Genomic DNA, 24,185 nt, shown 5'->3' with positions numbered 1-24,185 from the left:
ATGTGCAAAGTGGCTTTGGGCCATGCGTGCTGGTCCCATCAAGAACGGCTGGGCTCCTTCTCGGTTATGCACTTGCCAGCTCCCTGGGAAGGAGATTCTTTCCTAGAACTCAGAGACTATCTTGCATCTTGCCCGGAACTCTGTGAAACTCTTGGCAGCATCTGGCCCAGCTGGGTGCACCCTCAAACACCACATTTATTTGACATTGGGATTGATATTCCTCTTTTACATTGTGGTCGGGACTCATTAAACTCTCAATCAGGACCAACATTGAAGAAGTTGTTTCCTCCCTTTCTAGCAGAAAAAAAAAAAAAAAAAGTTTCCTTGGTGGGCCACAGATCATGTAACTGATTTGCTTTCCTGGCATACTATAGCATGTTGTGTGGTATCCTGAGGCTGGTGAGAACGGGGACAGACTTAAGAATTCCTGGGTGGGAGGGCTCTTCCCTGCATTTATCACAATTGCTAAAATGCCACATTTAATAGCCCAAGACTGGTCTATATTTGCACGGAAACTTTGTATGAGTGGAATTCTATTTTTTTTTACTTCAACATGACCATAATAAGAGACAGACTATTGATGGGTCTAACGATTAGAAGCAACTTCTAAATTCCCCACACAATTATGTTGGGTTCAATTCTGAGATCTTGGTCCTAAAATTAAAAAATGTGTGTTTATCTAGCACGCTCACTAAAGCCCTCACATTTGCTGGGGCCAGACATGAGCGTTAAGTTTGTGGCTAGTTCCCTAGTTCAAGGACTGCCTCTAACCAGCCACAGAACTTAAGCAAAGCAGTCTGGAAGCGTGTTGGGAAGGTTCATTTTAGTAACTGCTATATTTATGTCCACAATATTGCTATTAAACTGGCAAGCACGAAGCAGCCTTCAGTGTGGCCGAGAATGTACAGTCACCATTCCTGGATGAGCTGTGTGCTTGGAAACAAGAAGCAGAAAGAGGGTTCTTGGCTTCAGGAATTTGGCTCTATGTTTCTATCCATTGAGTCATGTCCACTGTTGCACCTGCTGTTTTTGGAGCCAAACTTGCACATTATCACCATTACTCTTCAATAGCACTAAATTGCACTAATCTATGAAATCTGTATTTTCCCTTTCTTTCTCTGCCATGAAATAGAATCACCAGGAGCTTGTGGGGGCGGGATGGTGGGTTGAAAAATACCTTCTGAGTCACTGCTTGAGAAATTTTTTATTGTGTTGTGTTTTTCCCCCAAGTGATTCTGGTAACAAAAGTATTATAGTTACAGGACAAGCAAACATTTAAACTGAAAACAATCAGATGGTAAAGACCTCTGCTTTAATATATTTCATGAGAGGTTAACTACTAGTTGTTTCTGAAGCTATTACCAACGTGGAGTGTGGAACTGGGGAGGCTTTTCCAATATAGGTAGTACTGCTCTCAAAAGAACCACAACTCTCAAAATGGAGAAACTTCGGCACCAATAATGAACTCATTGCTGCCATTTGTATCTTATATAAGCAAAACGATTCTAATGTAAATATCAAGTTATGGTTCCACACTCCCATAGGATGTAGTTTGTCATGAACCATGAACTGTCATTTTTTAAGGACTTTGAGTGTCCAAGAAATGAGAAAAAAGCTGCATAGCAAGGACAGAGGAGTCTAGACCCTGGATTGGGAAACTACAGACCAAGGACTGGCCTGTTTTTGTAAATAAAGTTTTACTGGTGCACAGCCATGCTCATTCATTTACATATTGTCTGTGGCTGCTTTCATGCTACAACGGCAGAGTGGAGTAGTTGAGACAGACACTGTATGGCCAGCAAACCCCAAAACATTTTCTCTCTGGGTCTTTAAAGGAAAACTTTGCAGACTCCTGGTCTAGACAAATAGTCAGATGAGTCAAGTGTTGGCTAAAGATCCCCGACTCACAATGCCAAGAGAAGGACTGGGTTGGCTTTCATTGTTGTCATGCACTGTGTAATTTTCAAAAATCTTTACAAGCCAGCACAACTAAAATTCTTATTCACCTGATTTTGGAGAAGTTATATGGAAAATAAAATAAGGTATGAATATAGTTTATATGTTATCTGGACTTCTAAAGTATTACTCGATGGCTTAGAAGTCATCGTACAGAAGTACAGAAGTCAATGTCATTTCTCCAAACTTTCAAGAAGACACAAATGTTGGTGATCACTAACGTATTGGTATTATGCTTGTGTCTGTGCAAAATTCTACAATGCTCAAAACCATGTGCTGTAGCTATATAGTCCTACTTCAAGTAAAACTCTTCAGTCTAACTCTTCCCAATCTTTGAAACCAGTTTTAAGAGTCACCAGAATTCTGTAGTTTAAGACACTAGACAAACATTTCTTGGCTGAGACTTTCAGTACCAACATGTTGGACCAATTCAGTAAAACATGCCATAAATTATATGACTATTTTATTTGAATTAATGGAACACTTTCCACAATGGCGGGAATTGTTACTAGGAGTTCAAAAGCCGGACATAAGCTCTAGATTATTATTATACATTGGAGATGGATTCGAAATTTGCCTTTGTGGCTAGGTTTGGTTGGTCTGGTCAGGAATGCAGGTTAAAAGACCAGAAGCAGTTAAGATTACAGTCTCAATAGGTCTGAGTTAAACAACCTACACAAACGCGAGACTATTGGCTGGGACAACATTGTACTGATGTGTCAGAAATGATCTGAAGGTTTTGAAATGCCCCTAAGGATACAGTTTATTATTTGATGTTGGTTACAATGAAGGCTGACTCTTTTCTTCTCATTTAAATATTAGGTAGATATTAAGTAACAGACATGATTATGGACTCTACCTGCAAATGTTATTTTAGTAGATATGTGATTATTTGCAGCAGAAAAGCCATCCAAGATACAGGAAGACTGGGTTTCTTCTCTAAATTCAGGTTGGACCACCTGGCTGTGTGTTATGTCTAAGATTTAAATGGCTGGTATCTAGTTCTCTAATCATAACTCTCCTTTTATCTAGATTAATTTATAAAGCTTGACATAATGACTTCGGGAAGAAACAGTGTGTTAATGAAAATATCACTAAGAATTTAAATATGATTTTTGAGACTTATGTTAAGAGTTAAAACATATAAAAGCCATTTGATAAATTATAAGAGGGACACAAATGAAGGCATAGAATATGAAGTTTTTTCCTTCAGTTTCAATTTGAGTATAATAGGGTCACACAGCTGAAGAAAACATCACCATTCTATATTTTTATTTTAAAAATTAGTCCTAATTCTTAAAGTTTTCCTTGCTTAAATAGTCCACTAGTCAAAGTCTTTTAGTTTTGGTATGTCCCATCACAGAATGCCACTTGTGAATTCTAATTTTAAAGACACGCTTAATTTTTAAAGGATGATTCTAATAGGGCTAGTTTTCAGAAAAGATGACTCACCATTCTTATTTAGAAATAGAAAGGTGAGATCTTTATGGGGAGGTTCAAAAAAGATGTCTTAAAAAAAAAGAATGCTCTTTAACCTTTGGTTCAGGAGTAAGGTTGTGGGGTAAAGTGTTTCTTTAAAGCAAAGCAACGGACACTACAAGCTGTGTGGGAAAAGCAGCCTATATGTTCTACAGCCAAATTGTGGGTGCACATTTTTGTGTGACATTCCTGTTTGGGTAGCCAGGCTCTAATTAAGATCTAGCCGGTTACATGATCACTAGGGAGAGGTCTATGGTGTGGGGAACACTTCAAATTACATTCCATGAAAACATTAGACTTTCAAGGCTTACGAAGGCCCTGAGTGTCCATAGAAATGGAGGTGGGGTAAAGAACTGGAACTAATGCTAGCACATGTCAGCGATAAATAGCTGCTGACACAAATTGAACATGTGCAATTTTTAAAAAAGGTGGTATTGAATAGCAGGCCAACAGCCATCCCTCTCGGCATTTTAGACCTCTTTCTTCTCTCCACTTTGGCTCTTTGTTGAGTCACTTCCATCAGGCAAAGTTCCATAGGATAAGCCGTTTGAATCTGGTTGTATTTTATCCAACATTTGTTTCCCTGTGGAGATGATAATCACAAAAACTCTTTTGAGCTGTTACAGAAGAATAAGTTGTAATAACCTTTCTATCTAGGCCACATTTTATTCCTTTTTTTTATACTATGTAGTCACCCTCTAAACAGAACAGATAATGTCAAGGAAGAAAAGGCTCTTGGAACTCCATGCCCCTTGATATGGGATCCTTCACTGTCCACGGGAGACAGCGCTCTCCCCACCCCGCACGATCTAACAGGCTGGGCACAGAAATCAGGTTGGACCAGTGGGGAGATTAACATGAAGCATTCACTCATCTCCCAAGCTTGTTCCCCAGGGTTCTGTCTCCTTTTCCATGTTTAGTCTAACGCATAAAACAACACAGAAAAATAGTCTTTCATAGAGGCTTTTAAAGCTGTTACTCATCCTATGTATGGGGCTTTGTGAAATGAAAAATAGCGTTGAAAATGAGTAAACTTTATCTCCTACCAAAGAACCTCTAACCATACAAGTCATCTATAATACACACTCTTGCCACAAACGCCAATTCTTGCATTGAATGCTCTTAGTTGATAAGACGGCTCAAATGTGAAAGAGAACGCAGAATTCTTAGGGCCATATTTTCTCAGTTGTAGGGACAAGGCTTTAATGGTTTTTGCTTCAAAGGCTTGGTCCCAACAAAATAGTGGAGGAACTTGTGAAAACATCACTACTCGTGTCTAGAAACTTATTGGTCATCCCAAGTCCTTAGCAAAGCTGGAGATTATTGGGGATGGTGGGCAGGGCAGGAAGTGAGGATGCAGCAGACTGTTTCCTTTGTTCTAGACACTGCTTCTGTTGTTGGCATGACTAAAGTAAGTCATTCTCAGTGAGGGTGGAGAACTGGAAAGACATGCATGTTAAACCGATCAGGATGAATGAGGTAAGTGGGAGGAGAAGAAGGTACTCATGTTCGGGTGTCTGGGAAGAATGTCACTCTTGGCCCGACAGTGCACAAACCCCCTCAGTCTTCTCCAGGAATGATGATCCTTAGCAGCTTAACCTCTGTCTTTAGATATTCCCTCAAAGGCTCTCTGAGCAGCAGGGGTCTACTGCTCCTTTCTACTCTTTTCCAATTTAAGGAAACTCCAAGAGGAAATTTGCAACATCACCCAAATCAAGAAAACAGGGCAGTTCTTTTATATCCCCAGTGTTCTGTGCAAAGTCAACATTCCAATAAATGATTATTAACATTTACAGTGAAAATATCACCTCTGGTACAATCATTGAATGTACATTTTTTGGGGATAAGAGTTATGTTTCATATTATTTTAATACTTAAAATAATTACCAGTAATTATTAATTTATGAGGATAAAAATTTTCTATTGTAAATAAAAGAATATACAGTTTTACCAGGAATATTTCCAAAATCAATGTAAGACTGTGGCAGATGTTCCTTTTCTCGATTTCTTGTAATCAAAAACACACCAAGAAATGACAGAAAACACCTGTAAGAATAATATCGATAAAAAAACATAAGAACACTGAAACAACTCATGGTATTAAATAACTGAGCTCCATATTCTACATGATGACATAAATTCCACTGGTTTTGCTCTTCCTGTTTCTCATGGTAAGCTGCCTAACACTTGTCTTAATTGCTGCAGCCAATAATATTTGTCCCTAGAACCAAGACCTGGGCAGCTTCCAAAAAATCTCTGCCCCAGATTTTTACCATCTGGAGGCTAATTCAGGCTCTAAACCCTTTGGGTAGACATTAGGTCTCATTTTCTATCTATGCATGCCAAGACCCATTACTGGCATGCAACACGAGCAAAAAATAATTTATTCTTTAATTTTCTAAGAAATTTGGTTGTCCTTGGCCATAAGAATAGTCATAGCATCCAGATCCCAGAAGTTTAGCCTTGCCCAAATATCTTATGAAATTGAATTTTCAAGATAGATGGTTTTCTACGCTGAAAGTAGTCTGGGCTCAAGCTTGCATAACAATGGTCATGCAGAAAACAAGATCAAGGAGCAGCTAAGCATTAATGGAGTGTCATTTGGAACCAATGGAAGATCCTATACACTGGCAGTCCTCTGTCAAAGTTCTGCTCTCTGTTTGCAAGAATGTCAGCAATCATGCTCACCAAATTTCCAGGAAGGGTTTAAGCTGGGCACCCAGACACAGAAAAGGGATGTTACCGATGTGATATTTTTAGGTCAAAAGCTAGGGATCTGCCTGTCTTGGCCTTTTATTCTAGGTGGTCCTAGAGGTATCTGTGGTTCCCTGATTGAGATCTAACCTAGGGGTTCCCAAGGGCAAGGTAGGTCTGATATAACACGAAAAGGTCATGGAGTGCCACAGGAGCCAGTAGATTCATCCTGACTTTGGCTGGAACTGAAAATCCCCAATGTTTCAAAACTCTCAGAGAGACCCCTAAATAACAAAGTCAAAGAAAACTGAGCCCTGTGTTGGATGGTAAATTGACACATATATTTCTTTTAGGAGCTAAGGCAACTGTTATTTCGTACATTATTTTCCAATTTTCTATGCTTCAGATACAATGCCAAAAACCCTACAGAAAAGTAATATTTCATATACTTCACCTCTGAGACATTTACTCACCCAAAAAGATATATAAATATAGTGAGAAAAGCTGCACCAAGGAATTCCTTATAAAATATAACACCTGTAACAGGAATAGAAGACAAAATTAATTTTAGGGTAAGAATATTTATAATAGCTACACACATTGTTTTTCAAATTATGTTAATACAGTAGACCCCCTTTATCCTCAGTTTCACTTTCTGTGGTTTCAGTTACCTCTGGTCAACTGTGGTCCAAAAATATTAAATGGAAAATTCCAGAAATAAATAATTTGTAAGTTTCAAATTGTGCACTGTTCTGAGTAGTGTGATGAAATCTCATGCGCCCAGGGTATGAATCATCCCTTTGTCCAGCATCTCCACGCTGTACATGTTCCCTGCCCATTAGTCACTCAGTAGCTACCTCAGTTATCAGATGACTACTATGGCAGCACAATGCTTCTGTTCAAGTAACCCTTATTTTACTTAATAACGGCCCCAAAGGGAAACCATAAGGGGCTTCCTTCTAAGTGAAAAGGTACGTATATATAGGAAAAAACATAGTACATATAGCGTTTGGTACTATTCATGGTTTCAGGAATCCACTGGGAACATATACCCCGCAGATAAGGGGAGACTACTGTATATTATTTTTTCTAAGTATAATTACCCTTAAAATTCACATTCAGTAGTTTAGTTTAAAAATATTTGCATACCATACTTACACTTTCAATGATTCCAAAAGGAATACAGATTTGTAGCTTTTATATAATGTATCATTATTATAAAATCAACATAATTGACATCACTTTTGCACACAGAAATTTCTTATCCAGTCCAGAATATGTCTGACTAGAACATGCAAGAAAACACAAGTCTAGTGACATTTCCTCCTATAGTGTAAGGCCAGGGCTCAGCGAGCCTGACATGAGAGTCTGGGCGGATTCTGGGGCCTCTGACACAGCACTCACACTTGAGGCCAGATGCTGACAGGCTGTCACTCCTGGCCATGCCCTGTGGTCCGTCGGTCTGGCCACACGCTCACTCAGGCACTGGAGAACACTGGAGCAACTGACGTGCTCCCCTAGCTCCACTACTCTGCCAACCTTCTCGCACCCCTTCTGGCCTTCCCTTTTGGTTGAAGGAAAACATGGATGTGTCTGTCATTTACTCTGATGAGCTTTCCTTCTTTCCTTGTTGGTCTCAATGACTTCTTCTTGGTCTAAGGTCCCAAAGCCTTCATAGAGTTTTTATTAAATAAGGTTCTTTAAATTATATATTACCTGGAATTAAATTTTTGTATGTGTTGTGTTAGCCTTGCTAACTGGTCAACAAATATTTATTGAGAGTCCTATGAGCTAGCCACTGTTCTCAGTGCGGCAGATACCACGACGAACAAGACATGGTCCTATACTCAAGGAACCTTCTAATTCTGAAGCCTATCGCCTCACCTAGAGAATAAACTTCTGATAGGAAGAAGACACATCCAGTTCTAATGAATATCTGTCAAATGAATGAACCTTTCTGAAGCATTTTTCCATGTTATTACACACTTCCTTGTACTCATTTTAATGATTTCACGTTATTTAATGAGCTGATACACCATAATCATTTCTCATATTTTGTCCCAGTATTTAGGATTTTTGTTGTTGCTTGAAGTGGAATTTGTTTTAAAGAGTACAACATTTTCTTTTTCAAAATCGTAGTAAAATACACATAAAATTTACCATCCTAACCATTTTTAAGTTTACTGTTCAGTTGTGCTAAGTATATTCACATTGGTGTGCGACTAATCTCCAGGACTTTTTCATCTTGCAAAACTGAAACTCTATAACCATTAAACAGTAACTCTGTTTCGTTGGTCCCCCACCCCAGGCAATCACCATTCTACTTTCCATTGCTATAAGTTTGACTACTCCAGATACCTCATATAAATGGAATCATATAGTATTTGTCTTTTTATAACTGGCTTATTTCACTTAGCATAATATCCTCAAGGTTTATCCATGTTGTAGCATATGTTAGAATTTCCTTCCTTTTTGGGGTTTGAATAATATTCATTGTATATATGTATACAGTATATTTTATTTATCCCTTCATCTGTCAATGGACATTTGAGTTGCTTCCACCTTTTAGCTATTGTGAAAAATGCTATTATGAACCTAGACATACAAATATTTGTTTGAGTCCCGGCTTTCAATTTTTTTGAACATATACCCAGAAGTGGAATTGCTGGATGGCTACTCCATTTTATATTTCCACCAACAATGCACAAGGGTTACAATTTTTCTACATCTTCACCAACACTTACTATTATCTACTTATTTTTTCTAGCAGTCATCCTAATGGGTATAAGATGGTATCTCCTTGTGGTTCTGATTTGCATTTCCCTGTTGATTAGTGGTGTGGAGCACCCTTTCATATGCTTATTGGCCATGCCTATATCTTCTTTGGACAAATGTCTATTTAAGTCCTTTGCCCACTTTTTTTTATTTTATTTATTTTTATTTTTTTTAAATTAAATTTATTGGGGTGACAATTGTTAGTAAATTTACATAGATTTCAGGTGTACAATTCTGTATTACATCGTCTATAAATCCTATTGTGTGTTCACCACCCAGAGTCAGTTCTCCTTCCATCACCATATATTTGATCTTTGCCCACTTTTTAATTGGGTATTTGGATTTTGTTGTTGTTGTTGAGTTGTTGGTCAGGGTAGAAACATTTTTAAGGCTTTTGACAAAAACTATGAACTCTCAGTTCTAGGAGAGTGGTACTATACTACCCAAAACTCCACGAGAGTGCCTGTGATACTGCAGCCTTGTCAGTACTTGTTATTACAATAAAAAGAACAAAACCAAACCTTTACTAATGTAGTAGGCAAAATATGGACTCTCATTTGAATTTTAAGCTATATATTTTGAGGGAGGTAAAGAGGGGAAGTTAGTCAAGAAGCTTCCTCCATTCCACATTTCAGTAGTACCACATGAACTGTTATCACTCCTAGAAAGTTCCAGCATCCCTGACTTATCAGTTACTCAATGTGCTGAATATTGAGATCCAGCCCTGTGAGTCCTACCGCAAAACCTTCTTTTGAGGGGAACTACATTTTTAATATACCTTTAGTACATTAATATTAACTGTTAGGCTATATGTCATGCCTATAACTCTTTTTGGCCTTGTTCCTTTTCTAATAATTCCAGGGCACATAAAAGTGTAATCTTTTCTTATTCTCTTTTGTCAACAAGCATAAAATGCTAAGAAAAAAAAAAGTCCTGGGATATAATCTTTCTCTTTAAAAGTTTGGTTCAATTTTGGGAAACAGAAAATGTATTAATTACTTTAAAAAATTGCCATCTGGCAGTCACATTGTTTACCATGAAATAAAAAAGACATGCCAATTAGGAAACAGATAATCACCAATTACCTCAAAAATACATAAACTTTGCATTGGGAAATGAACTCACAATATGAGAAGGCAGTGAAGGCATCTAATAAGCCAAAGAACTAGGGCGTACCAGAACCAAACCTAGGAGTGATATACCTGAATCTACTATATTTTGGTTTGAACCAAGTTTCAAATTTATACTTTTTAAAAAGACTATTATTTAAAAAAATTTCCATAAAAATATAAGATCTGCAATAGTAGAAAAATAGAGGCCAGAACAGCAAAAGTAGGGGATGTGTGGCCCAGACACAAGACACAAGAGGACCCTTTAACTGTTTTGATTATCAGAAGGGCTGCTAAGAAGAAGACTTCAGAAAGCAGAACTAATGAGTGCCTTGAATTCACAGGTAGGGCTAATTTCAGCTCTGATATAAGGAAAGACTTTCTAATAATTAGAGCTCTCCAAATAGAGCAATCCAAAATAGGACTGAGCTGTCTCAGGCCACAGAGCCCTGGGGAGTATTCACACAAAGTAGAATAACCTGTCCTAGAGTATGTTACAGGGGAAATTCAGACACTGGGTGGGACCTGGGAGGATATGGAGTACACAGATCCTTCTGCCCTAAGGATTCTTTGATTTTCTCATTATGCTTGTTGTGGGGGTAGAACACCTAAGTATAGAAAATCCAAACTCACCTGCAATAATGGCACTGGTTGTAAAGAAAATATGGTTAACCGGCACCACCATCGTTGTATTGTAGAGTTTTGTGGCTTGATTCAGGAACCTAGAGCAGAAGGCACTTACTGAAGCTCTGGCTTTCAGAGATGCTCAGCAAAAAGTTAACAATAACATCAAAAAATGCTTGTTCTTTAGCTAGAACTACAAAGAGAAAGGAAGTGCAGTAAAAGGGCATTTCCAATCAGCAGTCACAGCTTATATGCATCTGATGTATGAGATCAGATGTCAGGTTTTATGGTCTGTTTAAACCAACAACAGTAACAATGAAAAGCAATTAATCATATTCCGAGGCCACAGAAGTTTGAGTTGGAAGCGATTCAAGCTGCTGGACCGGTACCACACTGGGATTGATTCATTACGATAGACCCTAGAATCTGTTAAATATCCTTTCTGGGGAATAGTATAGCTATGCTTTGACATGGCACGTGCCAAGAAAGAAGATGGAGAAGTAAAGGAAAGTTTAATGTTTCAAAAACAATGCTGATGACTCCAGCTGGAGAGCACATGTGGGAACTGAGCTTCTCACTTTGGCCACCAACATAATTCAGGTTCTCACAACTACTCTGTGTTGCCTGGTCGTGGACTAGAACTTTGTCTAAAGCAGTGCATTGCACTGATATCACCTGGGCACTTTTAAAAAGCGCTAATGTTACTTAGGCCCTATTCTTGAGCAATTGAAAACAATTACTTTTGTGGGTAGCCCAGGTGCACCTGTGCGTGTATGTACACGTGTGCAGATGTGTATGCACACATATGCATGTATACATGCAGGCATGTAGGTATGTGTATGTATACATATATGTAGATATATACGTGTAAACAAACCTTCTTGAGTAATTTTAATGGGCAGCCAGGGCTGAAAGCCACACTTCTACAGTTCTAGTGGGTTCATATAGTTCTAATGTGAAAGATGCAGGGACTGAAACAAGGGTGGTAAGAATGCAGATTACCTTCAGTTGTATTTGCCTTTTAAATTCATAAAACATAGCTTAAAGGTAATGATGCTAATCATTAAATTCCAAAAGATAGTTTAACAGTACTGATTAATTCAGAAGAAGAAAGAGAGATAAACAAAATAAGCAAGATTCAAGTATTAGAAACACATTCAGTTTCATAAGGAAATGACAAATGAAACTAACAAAATATTGGGTTCTTTCAGTAATTCTCCGTACTCCTTGTAATAGGGCTTCTATTCAACCCATAATCTTTATACTTTACTTCTACCACCTAAGGAAGGAACCATTCTCTTCCACAGTTTGGGCTCTGATTTCCTAGCTAAAACTGGGACGGTGCTTTTGCATAGCATTTTGTGGTAAACAGAAAACTTTCTGGTTGACTCAAGAGAACCTAGCAGGCAAAGGCATAATCATAATGTGAAATGGAGGGAAAGCGATTGGAGCAGATGGAGGTAGGGGGAAAGAAGAGCAGAAATTAAAAATGTTCCATGTCACCACTATTAGCCCCAAGAGAAACATAAAACAATCATTCCGCAATCCCATGGGTACAAAGCAAATTCTGGCCAAAGAGGCAAAGTTCTGGGGAAAGGATTTCCCTCCCGGCCAAACGTCTGGTTTTGTCCATTGCTGGGCAATTAATGAGCATGAGCTAAGAAGTGAAGGTGAAGGGTTCATGTATTTCCTATACTTAGAATGAAGTCCTGGATGTGGACCTGCCCCTTTGATTTATTGCTAATGACAACCTGTGTACAACTGATATTAATTACAAGCAGGAGAGCATCAGGAAAGTATCAAAGTGCACTTAGTTGGATTATGGCTGCACTTTAGAACTCACAAGATGTGAAGGCAATGCTTAGCAAAAACTTCTCATTGGATGCGAAGGATAAAGCAAGGCATGTTGGCTGAGGATAAGCTGTAGACCCTTCACCCTCTGAAATCAGTTGCATATAATTTTAATTATCATCTGAAGCCAATAAAGACTAATGCTGAGAGAAGCACAGGAATGTTGAAAGATTCATGAGGATATAGAAGCTAACTTACTTGACTTGGAAAACACAAGATGCTATCATGATGATAAACATGATATAGAAGATGGGATAAGTTAGTTGCATTTTATCCGTCACAGAAAAAGTGATCATGCCTGAGACAGCTTTTACTGAAATAACAGTCAATGAGGCTGAAAAAGAAAGCAGAACATAAATAAAATTCATATCTGAGACAGAAATACAAACATCTTAAATTTACACGGTAGTCAATACCCTAATTATGCTTTAAGAATGAAAACTGTTGTGAGCAGTGTAGGGTGTGACACTAGCCAAGCAGTAGCCCTGTTGCGAAGCTGTTGGACTTCAGATTTGCTTCTATTAGCTAGTGATCTGCTGTGTGGCTGTGCGCATTTTATCTTTGAAGCAAGATGTTTATTTTCCAGCCCTAACTGATGAAAGGGTGCTACAGAGGTTATAATTACTAGTAGATGAGAAAGGAGAAACAATGAAGGGAGAAGATAAGAAAAATCAGATTGTCCATGTGACATGATGGGAAAATAACTATTAAGCTATACAGAAAAAATTTAAAGCCAGATAGATGAGAAGACTGGAAAGTGAAAAGGAACTTACTCTGTGAATTTACTAAGAGTTGTATTTAGTCTATGTATGAACTCTTTGTTAGTAAATGTCTAGAAATTTCATTAAAAATATTTGTTGATGAAGATGCTAATAGGTAACAGAATCAGAGCTGAGTATTTCTCAGAGTTAACCAGAAATCTCAGATTTACAGTGTTGCCACGCAGCAGCCTATCCGTCTGTCCCCTCGTATCTGCCCCTAAAGAAAGGAGAGTCTGTGAGATGATCCTTTCAGGGACATTGCTTCACCTTTGTGCTCGCACCTTATGTCTCCCTGTTTGGCCCCAGAAAGATGGCTGGTCAGCCAATGACGAGTAAGATTCCCCATGGGGGGAACAACTCAAGCCAGGCGCAGTCAAGTGGGGACCAACAGGAGAACCCACGGGGTTCATAGAGGTGAGCACAGCCCCCGACCTTCCCCCGGCTAAGGAAAGCCTCTGCCTCTGTGGCTGCATTCCTTCCCACAACCTACAAGGGAAGAGAGTCAATCGCGTGCTCTCCATCTATTCATATGCATATAGGTTTTGTCCCTTGGGGAAGTACTTTTCCTGAGACTTATGGTACAGCTGCCTGCAGGCAAGGGTGATTGGCTTGAATCACTTTCCTATTATGATGTATGGGATTCACAGATCTTGAGATTGACAAGCTCTATCTCCTTTACTTCCCCACCTAACTAATAAAAGCTAATGCGTAGGCCCGATTCAGGGCGTCCAGTCCTTGAGAGTGGGGTCCCTGGACCCCGCTTACAATCTATTATTGGCTACTGTCTTTTCTTAACTCTGCACCACCCTCCTTGCTCCCCACAACCCTCGTCGCGTGGGACGTGACATTACATAAACATGTCTACTTATTTTCTGTGTTAAAGAGGAACCTATACCTTGTGAGAACACATTTTTCTTAGGTTCCAAATAGCAATGAAGAAAAAATAATTTGATAAGGTTATATCAACTTGAAAGCAATGAAGCACTTTCTGGAAACACAATGTTTCTGTAGGAAAAAGACAGTGTTTTCTTTTTGTCCTAGGTCCCTTGAAATTACTGTTGCCAATAATTCTAAAACTTAGCTGAAACCTACAGAAAATTTAAAAAATAATTTTTACCATGAAATGAAAATAATGATAACTCAAAGGAAATGTGAATTAGAAATGATGTTTTTATTGCTGTTGATACCTGGTCATAATATGAGTATATCTGGACTTTATTGAAAAGGTCCTTCATATACATACATATGTGTGTGTGTATATATATATATATATATATATGTATGAAACAGCAGATGATGGCCAACAAGGAAAAGCATTCCGTGATCTCCTTTTCCAAAAACTGAAAATATACTTTAACTTGAAGTGCATTAGGGCACAATTCCAGATTAGGCATTTTCTTTCTGTTAAAAGTCATAATTAACAGAGGAGACAAGGTGATAAATTCTGAAAACAAATCCTCAATCTGAACAAAGAGGCCCTTACAGCCAGGCCCCCCTTTATCTTAAAATGTCTTTTGACTTGATCCTTAGCGAATCCAGGGATTTTAAATACCTAGAGAGAGGTACACTTGCTGGCGTAAGTATGTAAGGTTAGCTTTTGAGGGACCTTGATTTCCTCCCAAATACTTTCTTGTGATTAGAGCACAATGTAGTTACGGTCTCAGCCTGAGCAGCCTGGTTTCCGAAGGCATCATTAATGGAGAGCCGTAGAACACATTGTTCCATTAGCCTTAGAACCTCAGGAGTGCAAGGCCCTTAAAGGTCATCTAACTAAAAACAAAATACATCTAATTCATCCACCAACTGATGTTAAATTATACTTAAAAACAAAATAAAAACAAAACTGGAATTGTTTATTATACAGCTAAACCAACTATCAGTTGCTGTAGTTAATCATTATATTTTCAAAGCATGTACAATCACCAACTGAATTAATCACTATTTATTGTAACTCAGCAAGTTATTTCTAGACTGGTGTTGAATTCTTCAAAGTTTTTTTTGAGGAGGTTGATGAGGACAAGAGGAAATACAAAATTTGAATGCAGTCTCATTCTAATGTTATAAAAAATAAAAATAGAAAGTACTATGTATACACAGAAAAAAAGTTAGAAGAAACTACATGAAGATACTATCAGTGGTTACCTCTACGTACTGGGATTATGAATAACCTTTAAGCTCATTTTTTAAACTATAAAAGTATACATGTTCATTTAAGAAAATTTGGAAAATGAAGAAAAGCCTGGAAAGAAAAAATGAGTATCACATGTAACCATAACACTCATGCCCAAATCATTTTTTACATTTGGGAAATTTTTTTGTAGTTCTTTTTCTATCTGTAAGTATGAATATATAGTAAACATGTGAATTATACAGTACATACTACATAGGAACCTATTTTCCATTGCCATTAAGTATTTTCTATGCCATTAAGTATTCTAAAGCATGATTTTTATCAGCTGTATGCCTTTCTTTGTATGAATGTATACTTACGTAATTCCCCATTCTTGGATATGTGGATTGTACCTATTTTTTTGGTGTTAAAAATGAGGCTGTGATAGATATCTTTGAACATAAATCTTTGCATATCACTCTGCCTATTTTCTTAGGAAAATCACCTGAAGGGGAATTACTGTGTTGACAGCCACTGTTCTGAAATATACTGGCACACTGCCAACTAAAGAGTACCAGTCACATTCCCATCTTTTCTGTGCTGTAGTGCTCTGACTAGTACCCACCTGGTATAGTCATTACCATGTTATTGATTTTTTCCCTGTATTTTACGTCCCCATGACTATTTTGTAACTACCAATTTGTATTTCTTAATCCCTTCCGCTTTTTCAACCCATCCCCTAACACCCCTCCCATCTGGCAACCATCAAATTGCTCTCAGTATCCATGAGTTTTTTTCTGTTTTGTTTGTTTGCACTATTCTTTATATGTGCTACTTGGGATTTGTATTTATACTGATTTTAAAAACCGAAAGCTTTCTTCTTATGTTCCCCCAATAGTTTGAACACCACAATAACCTGTTCCTTAAAGATTTAAAGACATTGTTGAAAGTAAAAGAAAGTCTAAGCCTAGCTCTTTTAAGGATGTAGCTTTTTAACAACTTCTCTATTTTCTCCATAGTCATTTTTGTTTAAAAAATAAGTGATTCAGTCAAGTTTTCATATTTATTTTCATTACATATATATTATTTCTAGTTTGGGGTACTTTTCCCCTTTTTTCTTATGAAGGATCTATTTTATTTTTTTTTTAAGAACTAATTCTTGGGTTTATTAATGCATTGCTTTTCTGTTTTCTATTTCATATATTTTTGCCTTTATCTTCATTAATTGCTGCTTTCTGCTTGCCTCAGCTTTATTTCTATTAAAAAATTCATGAAGAATTTTACTTCATTAAAATGAAGTAGGGAGGCCAGAAGGGGTGCTGTCACACCACACCTGGATTACAAAACACAAAAGGGAGAACACTATAACCGCCTCCCAACTCGTATCTCTCCCCCTCTATAAAGGCATTTCCTGTCCTTTGTTTTAGCAAACTGGCATGTTACGCACCATGGTTGTATGTTCCAGATTGCAATTCTTTGTTGTTCCCAAATGAACCTGTTTGCTAGAGAAATATCTGGCTGGATTTTTGTTTAAGGTCAACATTTCAATGTTTTTTCCCTTAACTCTTAAGTTGAGTGCTTACATTTGAAGCAATGAATTTCCTTCTGAATACAGCATTAGATATAAACTATAGGTTTAATATTAAATATTTTCATAATAATTAAAAAAAGGTATGCTGCAATGAAATCTTGGTTTCTACTTTGGCCCAACTGCAGTTTAAGCGTAGTGCTAACATTTCTAGTGGTATGGTTTCACTGGTTTCTATTTTTGTTATTATATTATGTTTTTATTTCATTGTGATCTGAGAACGTGGTCCGTACTATTTCAACTTCCTGGAATTTATCAAGGATTTCTTTGTGGCCAGTTATACGATCAACTTTTGTAACTATCACACAGGTATTTAAAAGGTGTATTCCCTGTTTTCAGGATTTAGTTTCCATAGTACAGCCACCAGATCAAACTTAAGTATTCAGTATCTATCCTTACGTATTTTTCTGTCTACTTATCTTCCATGAGCTAAGAGAAGTCTCCTACTCTTATATTTGTGTTAACATATTTTTAGAAACAGCTGCTGCTTGAGTCTCCTGAGTGTCTTCTTCCTCCAATTGTGGGGGAAGGGAGAACCCCAGGATCCTTTGGTGCATTTAATCCTTCTGCTTTGATTTTAATTTAAGATAGTAATACTATGACCTTCTGCTTTGTCTTAGTTTTAATCTGAGTTACCTTGTTTTAGATGAAATTTATTAATGAAGTCAAAATATTTTACAACCAGCAAGGGCCAATCAGAAAGGGTGCTATTTTGCTAATTCTTACAGGGCTGAACCAAAGCATACTGGATAAATCAAATTTCAGAATCTTTTTCAAAATTGAGCTGGGAATTTTTATGAAGTCTATTTGGGAATCTTTCTTTTTTTATTGGGTAATCTTACCCTATTTACATTTATAATCATTACTGATACATTTGACCTCAATTCTCTATTTTCCTATTTAAAATTTTCTTGATTTTCAACATTTTCCTATGTAATTTACATTTTCTCTCTTAGTTGTTTGCTTTTGTTCTCTGTATCTGGTAATTTGGAAGGAAACAAACATAAAATTTTTTTTCTGTTCTTTTGATCAACTGCATACCTGAATATGTTAGAGTAAATTTGTTTCCATAAGTCACTATCACAAATACACATCTTCCAATGCAAAGGCGAGAACTAGTTGATGAAAAAATGAAAGCTCTAGTACCTCATTAACATGGGGCTGTAGCCTGTCACAGTAGTATAAGTAAACCTACAAAGTCATAGCAAACAGCACACAATGTATGGGGTCATCGTATTGGCAAAGAAGAAGTAAAGGAAGAATTACAAATAAATTTTAAAAAGGGAATTTCCCAAGTGACTAGGGAGGTCTTGTGTTGATATTTATGAGAATGTAGGAGAATGTGTGTGTGTGTGTGTGTGTGTGTGTGTGAGAGAGAGAGAGAGAGAGAGAGAGAGAGAGAGAGAGAGAGAGAGAGAGAGAGAGAGAGAGAGAGAGAGGACAGTTTTAAAAATATATAGTGGGCTTACTATCTAAGCATCAGTTTTCAAATCTTATAATGTGCCTCTGGAAAAATAAAGGAAATGGGTAGGTACCCAATGAATCAAAGAAATGTTGCATTTAAGAAAATCATACTGCTTACAGTTATCTTTTATATTAGCCATATTTTTAAAAAATGTAAACAGGATAGGTCTTGATAAGTAATTCCTGATATAGAAGTTTATATTGGATTCATTTATTTGCTTTTATATTTTCCAATTAATTACTAAGAAAAAAATCCTCAAATTGTCAGAGAGCAAATAAAGCTACCAAGAAGTACAAATCCTTAAATATATTTTTAAAAGAATTAAACATATATCAACTGTAGCAACAGACATGCAAAGCATAATTTGCATAATTGAGACTCAGTTTCTTTTTATAGATCAGAGTTGAAAAGTAGAAACAATGAGAAAGGAATAGAATGCTTGAGTATTTTCCTTCAAATCTCTTTTATGACAGTATGGCTAGATTAGAGAATTAGAAAACAAAATATATCCTTACCTAGAAGTGCCACCAGGGTTAGCAAAATCACAATGTGCTTCATTCCTTTTCTTTTATGGAAATATAGGAGAATGCAGAAAAGTAATATTTCTAAAATCTAGAAATAAAAAGATGAAAAAGAGTAAAGGATAAATTATTCTATACAAGGTATTCAGAATGCCAATCTTCTCTTTTTTATCTTGCAACTCTTCTCATATGACAGTTGAGAGTGACATGACTAGAATTCCTAAGGACAATTATAAATATTTGGGAATATAAGGAGCCTCAGACTTATAGAGCCAGAGCTCTAATATCACCTATATCCCAATCTCCAGTTCTGACCTCCTTACAACTCCAGTCTCCCTTATCCCACTATCTATTAGACCTTTCCATACGCATGTTCAATAGCCATATCACATGAGTACGGGCAACACTTTCTTCTTGATTGTCTACCCTCCCTATCTGCTCTTCCTGGGCCTTCACCCCCTCAGCAAGTGACATCATCGCACTCCTCCCTTTTCCTCACTCCTTGCCACTCTCTCTGACTACTGCAATACCTTTTCATTTGTCCCCGATTTTACTCTTGCCTCTCTACAATCCAGCCATTTAGCAGCCAGAGGAGTCATTTAAAAACACAATTTGGATAATGAAGTATTTCATTCACAGAGAATATATATGATATACATAAAAGGTATTTACAGTGATCTGACAAATACTCATGTGTTCTCTACCCAACCTGAGAAAGAGAATCGACCAGTAAATTTGCAGTCTGTTGTGTGCCCCTCTCCAATTGCACCCTCCTTTCCTTCGACCTTCCCAGGAACCACGGTACTGAATTTTGTGTTTACCATTCACTTTCTTTATAGTTCATCACATTTCTATGTATTCCCCAAACAACACCCTTTTTATTTGTGCATATATTTTTGGACTTTATACAAGTGGAAACATATTGCTTTCACTTGCTTTTTTTCACTGTGCATTATGTTCATGAGATTCATCCAGGATGATACATGTAGTAAAAATATAAATTAGAGCCAGTCATTCTTAAACCTCCTATGGTTTCCTATCTCATTAAGAATAAAATGCAAACTCTGTCCTGCATCACAAAGCCCCAGCCGACTTCTCTGACCTCATCTCGTGCAGCTCACTCCTGGATGGTCTAACCTGCGCCAGCCACAATGGCCTCCCCACCCCTAACCCAGTTCTTTGCAGTTCTCAGATTGCTCCTGCATTTGGGCCCTTGCACTGACTGTTTGTGCTCCTGGGAGTTCTCCTTCCCTAATCGTTGTGCAATGGCTCCTTCTACTTACTCAGCTCTCAGGTTAAACGTTACCTCCTCTGAGAGGTCTTCTGGGACCACTCTGATCTAACAGAGACCCCCACTCATCCTCGCACACCTGTGACAGCAGCTGGCTACTGTAGAGCACTTTATCATCATCTGTCATACTTCTCGTTTGTGTATTTATGTGTTTCTTGTCTATCTCTCCCACTAACACATCAGCTCTATGAAAACAGGAACCTTATGGTTTGTGTTCGCCACTCTGTCCCCAGGGCCTGGCACACAGTCGGTCACTCAATAAGTATTTATGGAATTAATGGGTAAATTACACCAGAAATGTATTATGAGTAACTTCCCAAAAAACAGGCCTAATGTCTAATAAACCGAATATTCAATAAATATGGACTGAATGGCTAAAATTTTCCTACCCTTGAGAAAACGCTAGTGTAATTTTGAGTTCTCCATTTTACTTTTGTTTCAACTTTTTTCTTTGTTGAGGTTCTTAAAATAACCTGAAGCAATGCTGTCTCTTTTGAAAAGAGACAGTATCCATGGAAGGAAATCATAAATACAAATGCTTACCTTTCTGACAGCAGACAAGTAAAAATACCACCACTAGTTTTTTTCTTAAAAATTACTAGAGTTAGAGACTTTACTACTTTCAGGACTGCATTTTACTTGTGGAGCCCTTTCTAAGTCAACATAAATCTCTACTCTTTCCAAGGTTTTGTTTGTTATTTGTTTTTTCCTTTAATCCTCTATGGGAACAGAAAGCAGCAGGACCTTATCTTCCTCATTTGAAAACCTTTTTATCTAATATGGAAGATTAACTCATCCCTTAGTCTTTTCTTCTCCTGGTAAATTAAACCAATTATTTTAACTTTTCTTTACGAAACGTACTTGCCAATTCTTCAATTTAATCAAGGTGTGCTACAAAAGCTATTAAACTGCTATCTCTTTGCCTTCTCAAAAGCTGCCATCAGAACACTGGGTGTCCCAACCTCTGTACAATTCATCATTGTGAACAGAAATATCGCTCTTGGCGTGGTCTCCACGCAGCCACCGTCTTCCACTTCTCATGTGATACAATCACAACTCACAGCAGCATTCGAGAGCAAGTATGCACTGCTGGGGAAGAGAAAGCTCTTCCTGCAGTAATGCACAGAGTATGTTAGCTAAATCTACTAACATGCTGATTATTAATTTTGGGGGGAAGGATGAGAGTAGTTATCTGTTCTAAAAATCCTGTATGACTTTTTTGTAAATTCCATCTCTGTAGCTTCAGATAAATAAAACATGAGTTCCTATTATTCATAGAATGACTGTAGTTGCTCTGGGTTCTGTCTTGTGGCAAGAGGTCATGAAGCTCCCAGGAATAAAATATTCAAGCAACATGAAGTAATGTTAATTTTTTTCTAGCATCATTGCCCCCCTCTTCCCCCCCCCTCTGGAAATATGAATATTAAAGAAGCTGTGATTTCTGCAGGTTGCTGCAACCCATGCTGAGGCTGCTTTGCTGATTGGTATCTCAGAGGTGAGAAATAACAGCACTTATTGTGTGCTTACCATGCACTTTACTTGTACTGATTCACTGAGTCCTCACAACAACCTTAGGAAGTGTTATTATGATCCCCATTTTACAGATGGGAAAACCAAGGCTCAGAGGGGTTAAGTGAGGCAGCTCTGGTAGGCTTCCCAAAGATGTCCATGTCTTAATCTCTGGAACATTTATGTTATTTTACATTGCAGAGGGGCTTTGCAGATGTGATTAAGGCTATGGATCTTGACATGGGGAGATTATCCAAGTGGGCCCAATGTAATAACACAAAGCTTTCAAAGCTGAGAACCTTTCCAGCTATGGCCACAGAGAAATGTAATGTGAGCTAGACCTGAGTTGAGGAATGCTGGTGGCCTCCAGAAGCTGGAGAAGGCAAGGAGACAGAGTCTCCCCTAGAGACACGAGCAAGGAATACAGCCCTGCTAATATCTGCATTTTAGGTACTGGACTTCTGACCTTCAAAACTGAAAGTTAGTACGTTGGTGTTTTAAGCCACTAAGTTTGTGACAATTTGGTATGGAAGAAATAAAAAAATAATTTAGGTTTTGGTACCAGAGATGACCAGAATTTTCAGTATGAGTTTTCTGAATTGATTCTAGGTTTTCTGGTTTGGGTCTCTAATATAATTAGATTTAAAGGCACTCTAACCCTGTTTTCAGTGGTAAAAGGAGCACCAGCAGTCCATGGAATGATGTGACAAAAGAAATACACAAAATTTCACCACAGATACGTCACTTTCAGTATTAAAATCTAAGCCCATATTCACCTCATCTTCTCTCTTCAAGTTCTTTCTTGAAAGTGTAGCCTTTGATATGGCTTCCTTGTCCACAAGAAATGATCTCTGCAAAGGCTCTCTCTAAGGTCAAGTCTGGACAAAGATCTGATTCTTGGTAGTCAGCTTTTATTAATTCTGCATAGAGAGGTGTGTCATGAAAGAACTGGACTGTGTACCCCGAGGGGGACTGCCGGGCTCTGCTGCTTAGTATTTAAGTGACCTTGGACAAGTTATTGCACCTTCTTACCTCAGTTTCCCTATATGCCAATGTATAGGGCTGTTGTGCAGGTAAAGGACAGAAAAGAGTCAGAGCTAGGCACAGGCTCAGCCTGCTCAGTGAGTGCTGGTTGCGGCTGCTGCAGAAGCGCGCTGCAGGGCAGGCCTGCCAGGACTATTTGCATTCAGACAACAAAGCAAATGAACCTCATGCAATAGCTATTGAGGTCTTATGAAAACACAGGTTTCTCCCTTCAGGTTTTTCACACCTGGTGGTGGGTCTTGAAGCAGCTTTGCCAGAAAGGCTGACTGAATAATCGGATTTGGGGTATAGAATAACACCAAACGACAGGCTCAGCCCCTGCTTCTGCTGATTTAATTTTTTGTCTGGCAGAGAGAAAATGAGCACCATGCAGATTATTTTGTGAAGGATTCTATGTTCACAACAGAGGTTTCAATTTGAATAGTCTGTTGGAAAATCTGGGTGGGCAAAATGGCCACATTCAAGTCTGCCAAAGAACATAAAGTAATTGAAGCTTAGGGCTTCATTTCCTCATGCGGTTCTGCAGTTAATAGGTGTTAATCAACAAAAGGTCCTTCCAGAAAAGAGCCCCATGGTCACATAAGCCTGGGGCTTGCAGAATTAACAAAATTAAGCCTGTCTCTTTCCTAAAGTCCTTCTAGTTTTTAACATGCTAAAAGAGATGATGAATTTGCCAGTGGGGGTCACGTTACACAGCATCTCTCCAAACTAGTTTGGCCCACTCGGTTTGTTTGCTTGCTTTTGGGCAAGCACTAGGTGGGACTATCCCTCTATGAATACAGGTTAAGAAAGGCTGTTTTAGTGTGTGAGCAAAAGACACTTCCTTCTTTACTGGCCAGTAGACACCAGGCTTCTCAAATCCTCTTTCTGCCCAAGAGTACCTGCTCAGAGGACAGGCTCCTGGGCCTGTGTCTGAGGCTTCCACTTCATATAAGGCTTAAAGGTAAAACGGATGTCCAACCTGGTACATGAGACAAGGAGATGCTATTAGCCAGACTATAATACAGTTTTACAATCTCTTTTTGAGAAATGTAAAAATTATTCGGACTTTAAAATATTTTTGTTCATTTTATTAATCAGTCCTGAAAGGCAATTTAGGTACTGCTTTTATACTCACAGAAACAGTTAAATGAATTATACTTCAAAGAATAGATTTAATTACTATAATTATGATCTTTGCAGTCATGGTTTGCAAAAAGTGCAGAATCTGCCACATCGAAGGATTAAATATTAATTACTTAGATGTTTAACAGATTTAAACCAAACTTCAGCTGAAGATCTTAGTATATAATTGGTAACTTCTAGAGTCTTTAGAGATGCAACATACAACACACTGAATTCCAAACTAAGATAATATAGATCTATTTCCTTTAGAGTCTAATGACAATAGTGTTATTCAAATGTGACT

The 24,185-nt window shown here is 37.9% G+C and overlaps 1 protein-coding gene across 3 annotated transcripts in view; it reads right to left on the bottom strand.

The window, feature by feature from the left end:
- Positions 1-1,186: 1,186 nt before the first annotated feature.
- The window catches only part of NIPAL2 (NIPA like domain containing 2), an 82,354-nt gene continuing 59,355 nt past the window's right edge, over positions 1,187-24,185 (bottom strand). For 2 of the 3 annotated variants that reach the window (XM_081070939.1, XM_081070940.1), the window contains exons 6-11: positions 18,928-19,024; positions 12,687-12,822; positions 10,647-10,735; positions 6,603-6,666; positions 5,387-5,481; positions 1,187-4,018 (exon numbers count right to left, since the gene is read on the bottom strand). In XM_081070939.1, the coding sequence (XP_080927065.1) occupies positions 3,906-4,018; positions 5,387-5,481; positions 6,603-6,666; positions 10,647-10,735; positions 12,687-12,822; positions 18,928-19,024 (594 nt within the window). In that variant the 3' untranslated portion in view covers positions 1,187-3,905. The remainder of the gene's footprint in view (positions 4,019-5,386; positions 5,482-6,602; positions 6,667-10,646; positions 10,736-12,686; positions 12,823-18,927; positions 19,025-24,185) is intronic. The other variant, XM_081070941.1, reaches the window with a different exon arrangement.

The sequence above is a fragment of the Rhinolophus hipposideros genome (genome assembly GCF_964194185.1).
Source record: "Rhinolophus hipposideros genome assembly, chromosome: 13".
Classification (NCBI taxonomy): Eukaryota; Metazoa; Chordata; class Mammalia; order Chiroptera; family Rhinolophidae; genus Rhinolophus; species Rhinolophus hipposideros.
The sequence above is the reverse complement of the archived record's forward strand: the minus strand, read 5'-3'. Positions and strand labels throughout refer to the sequence as shown.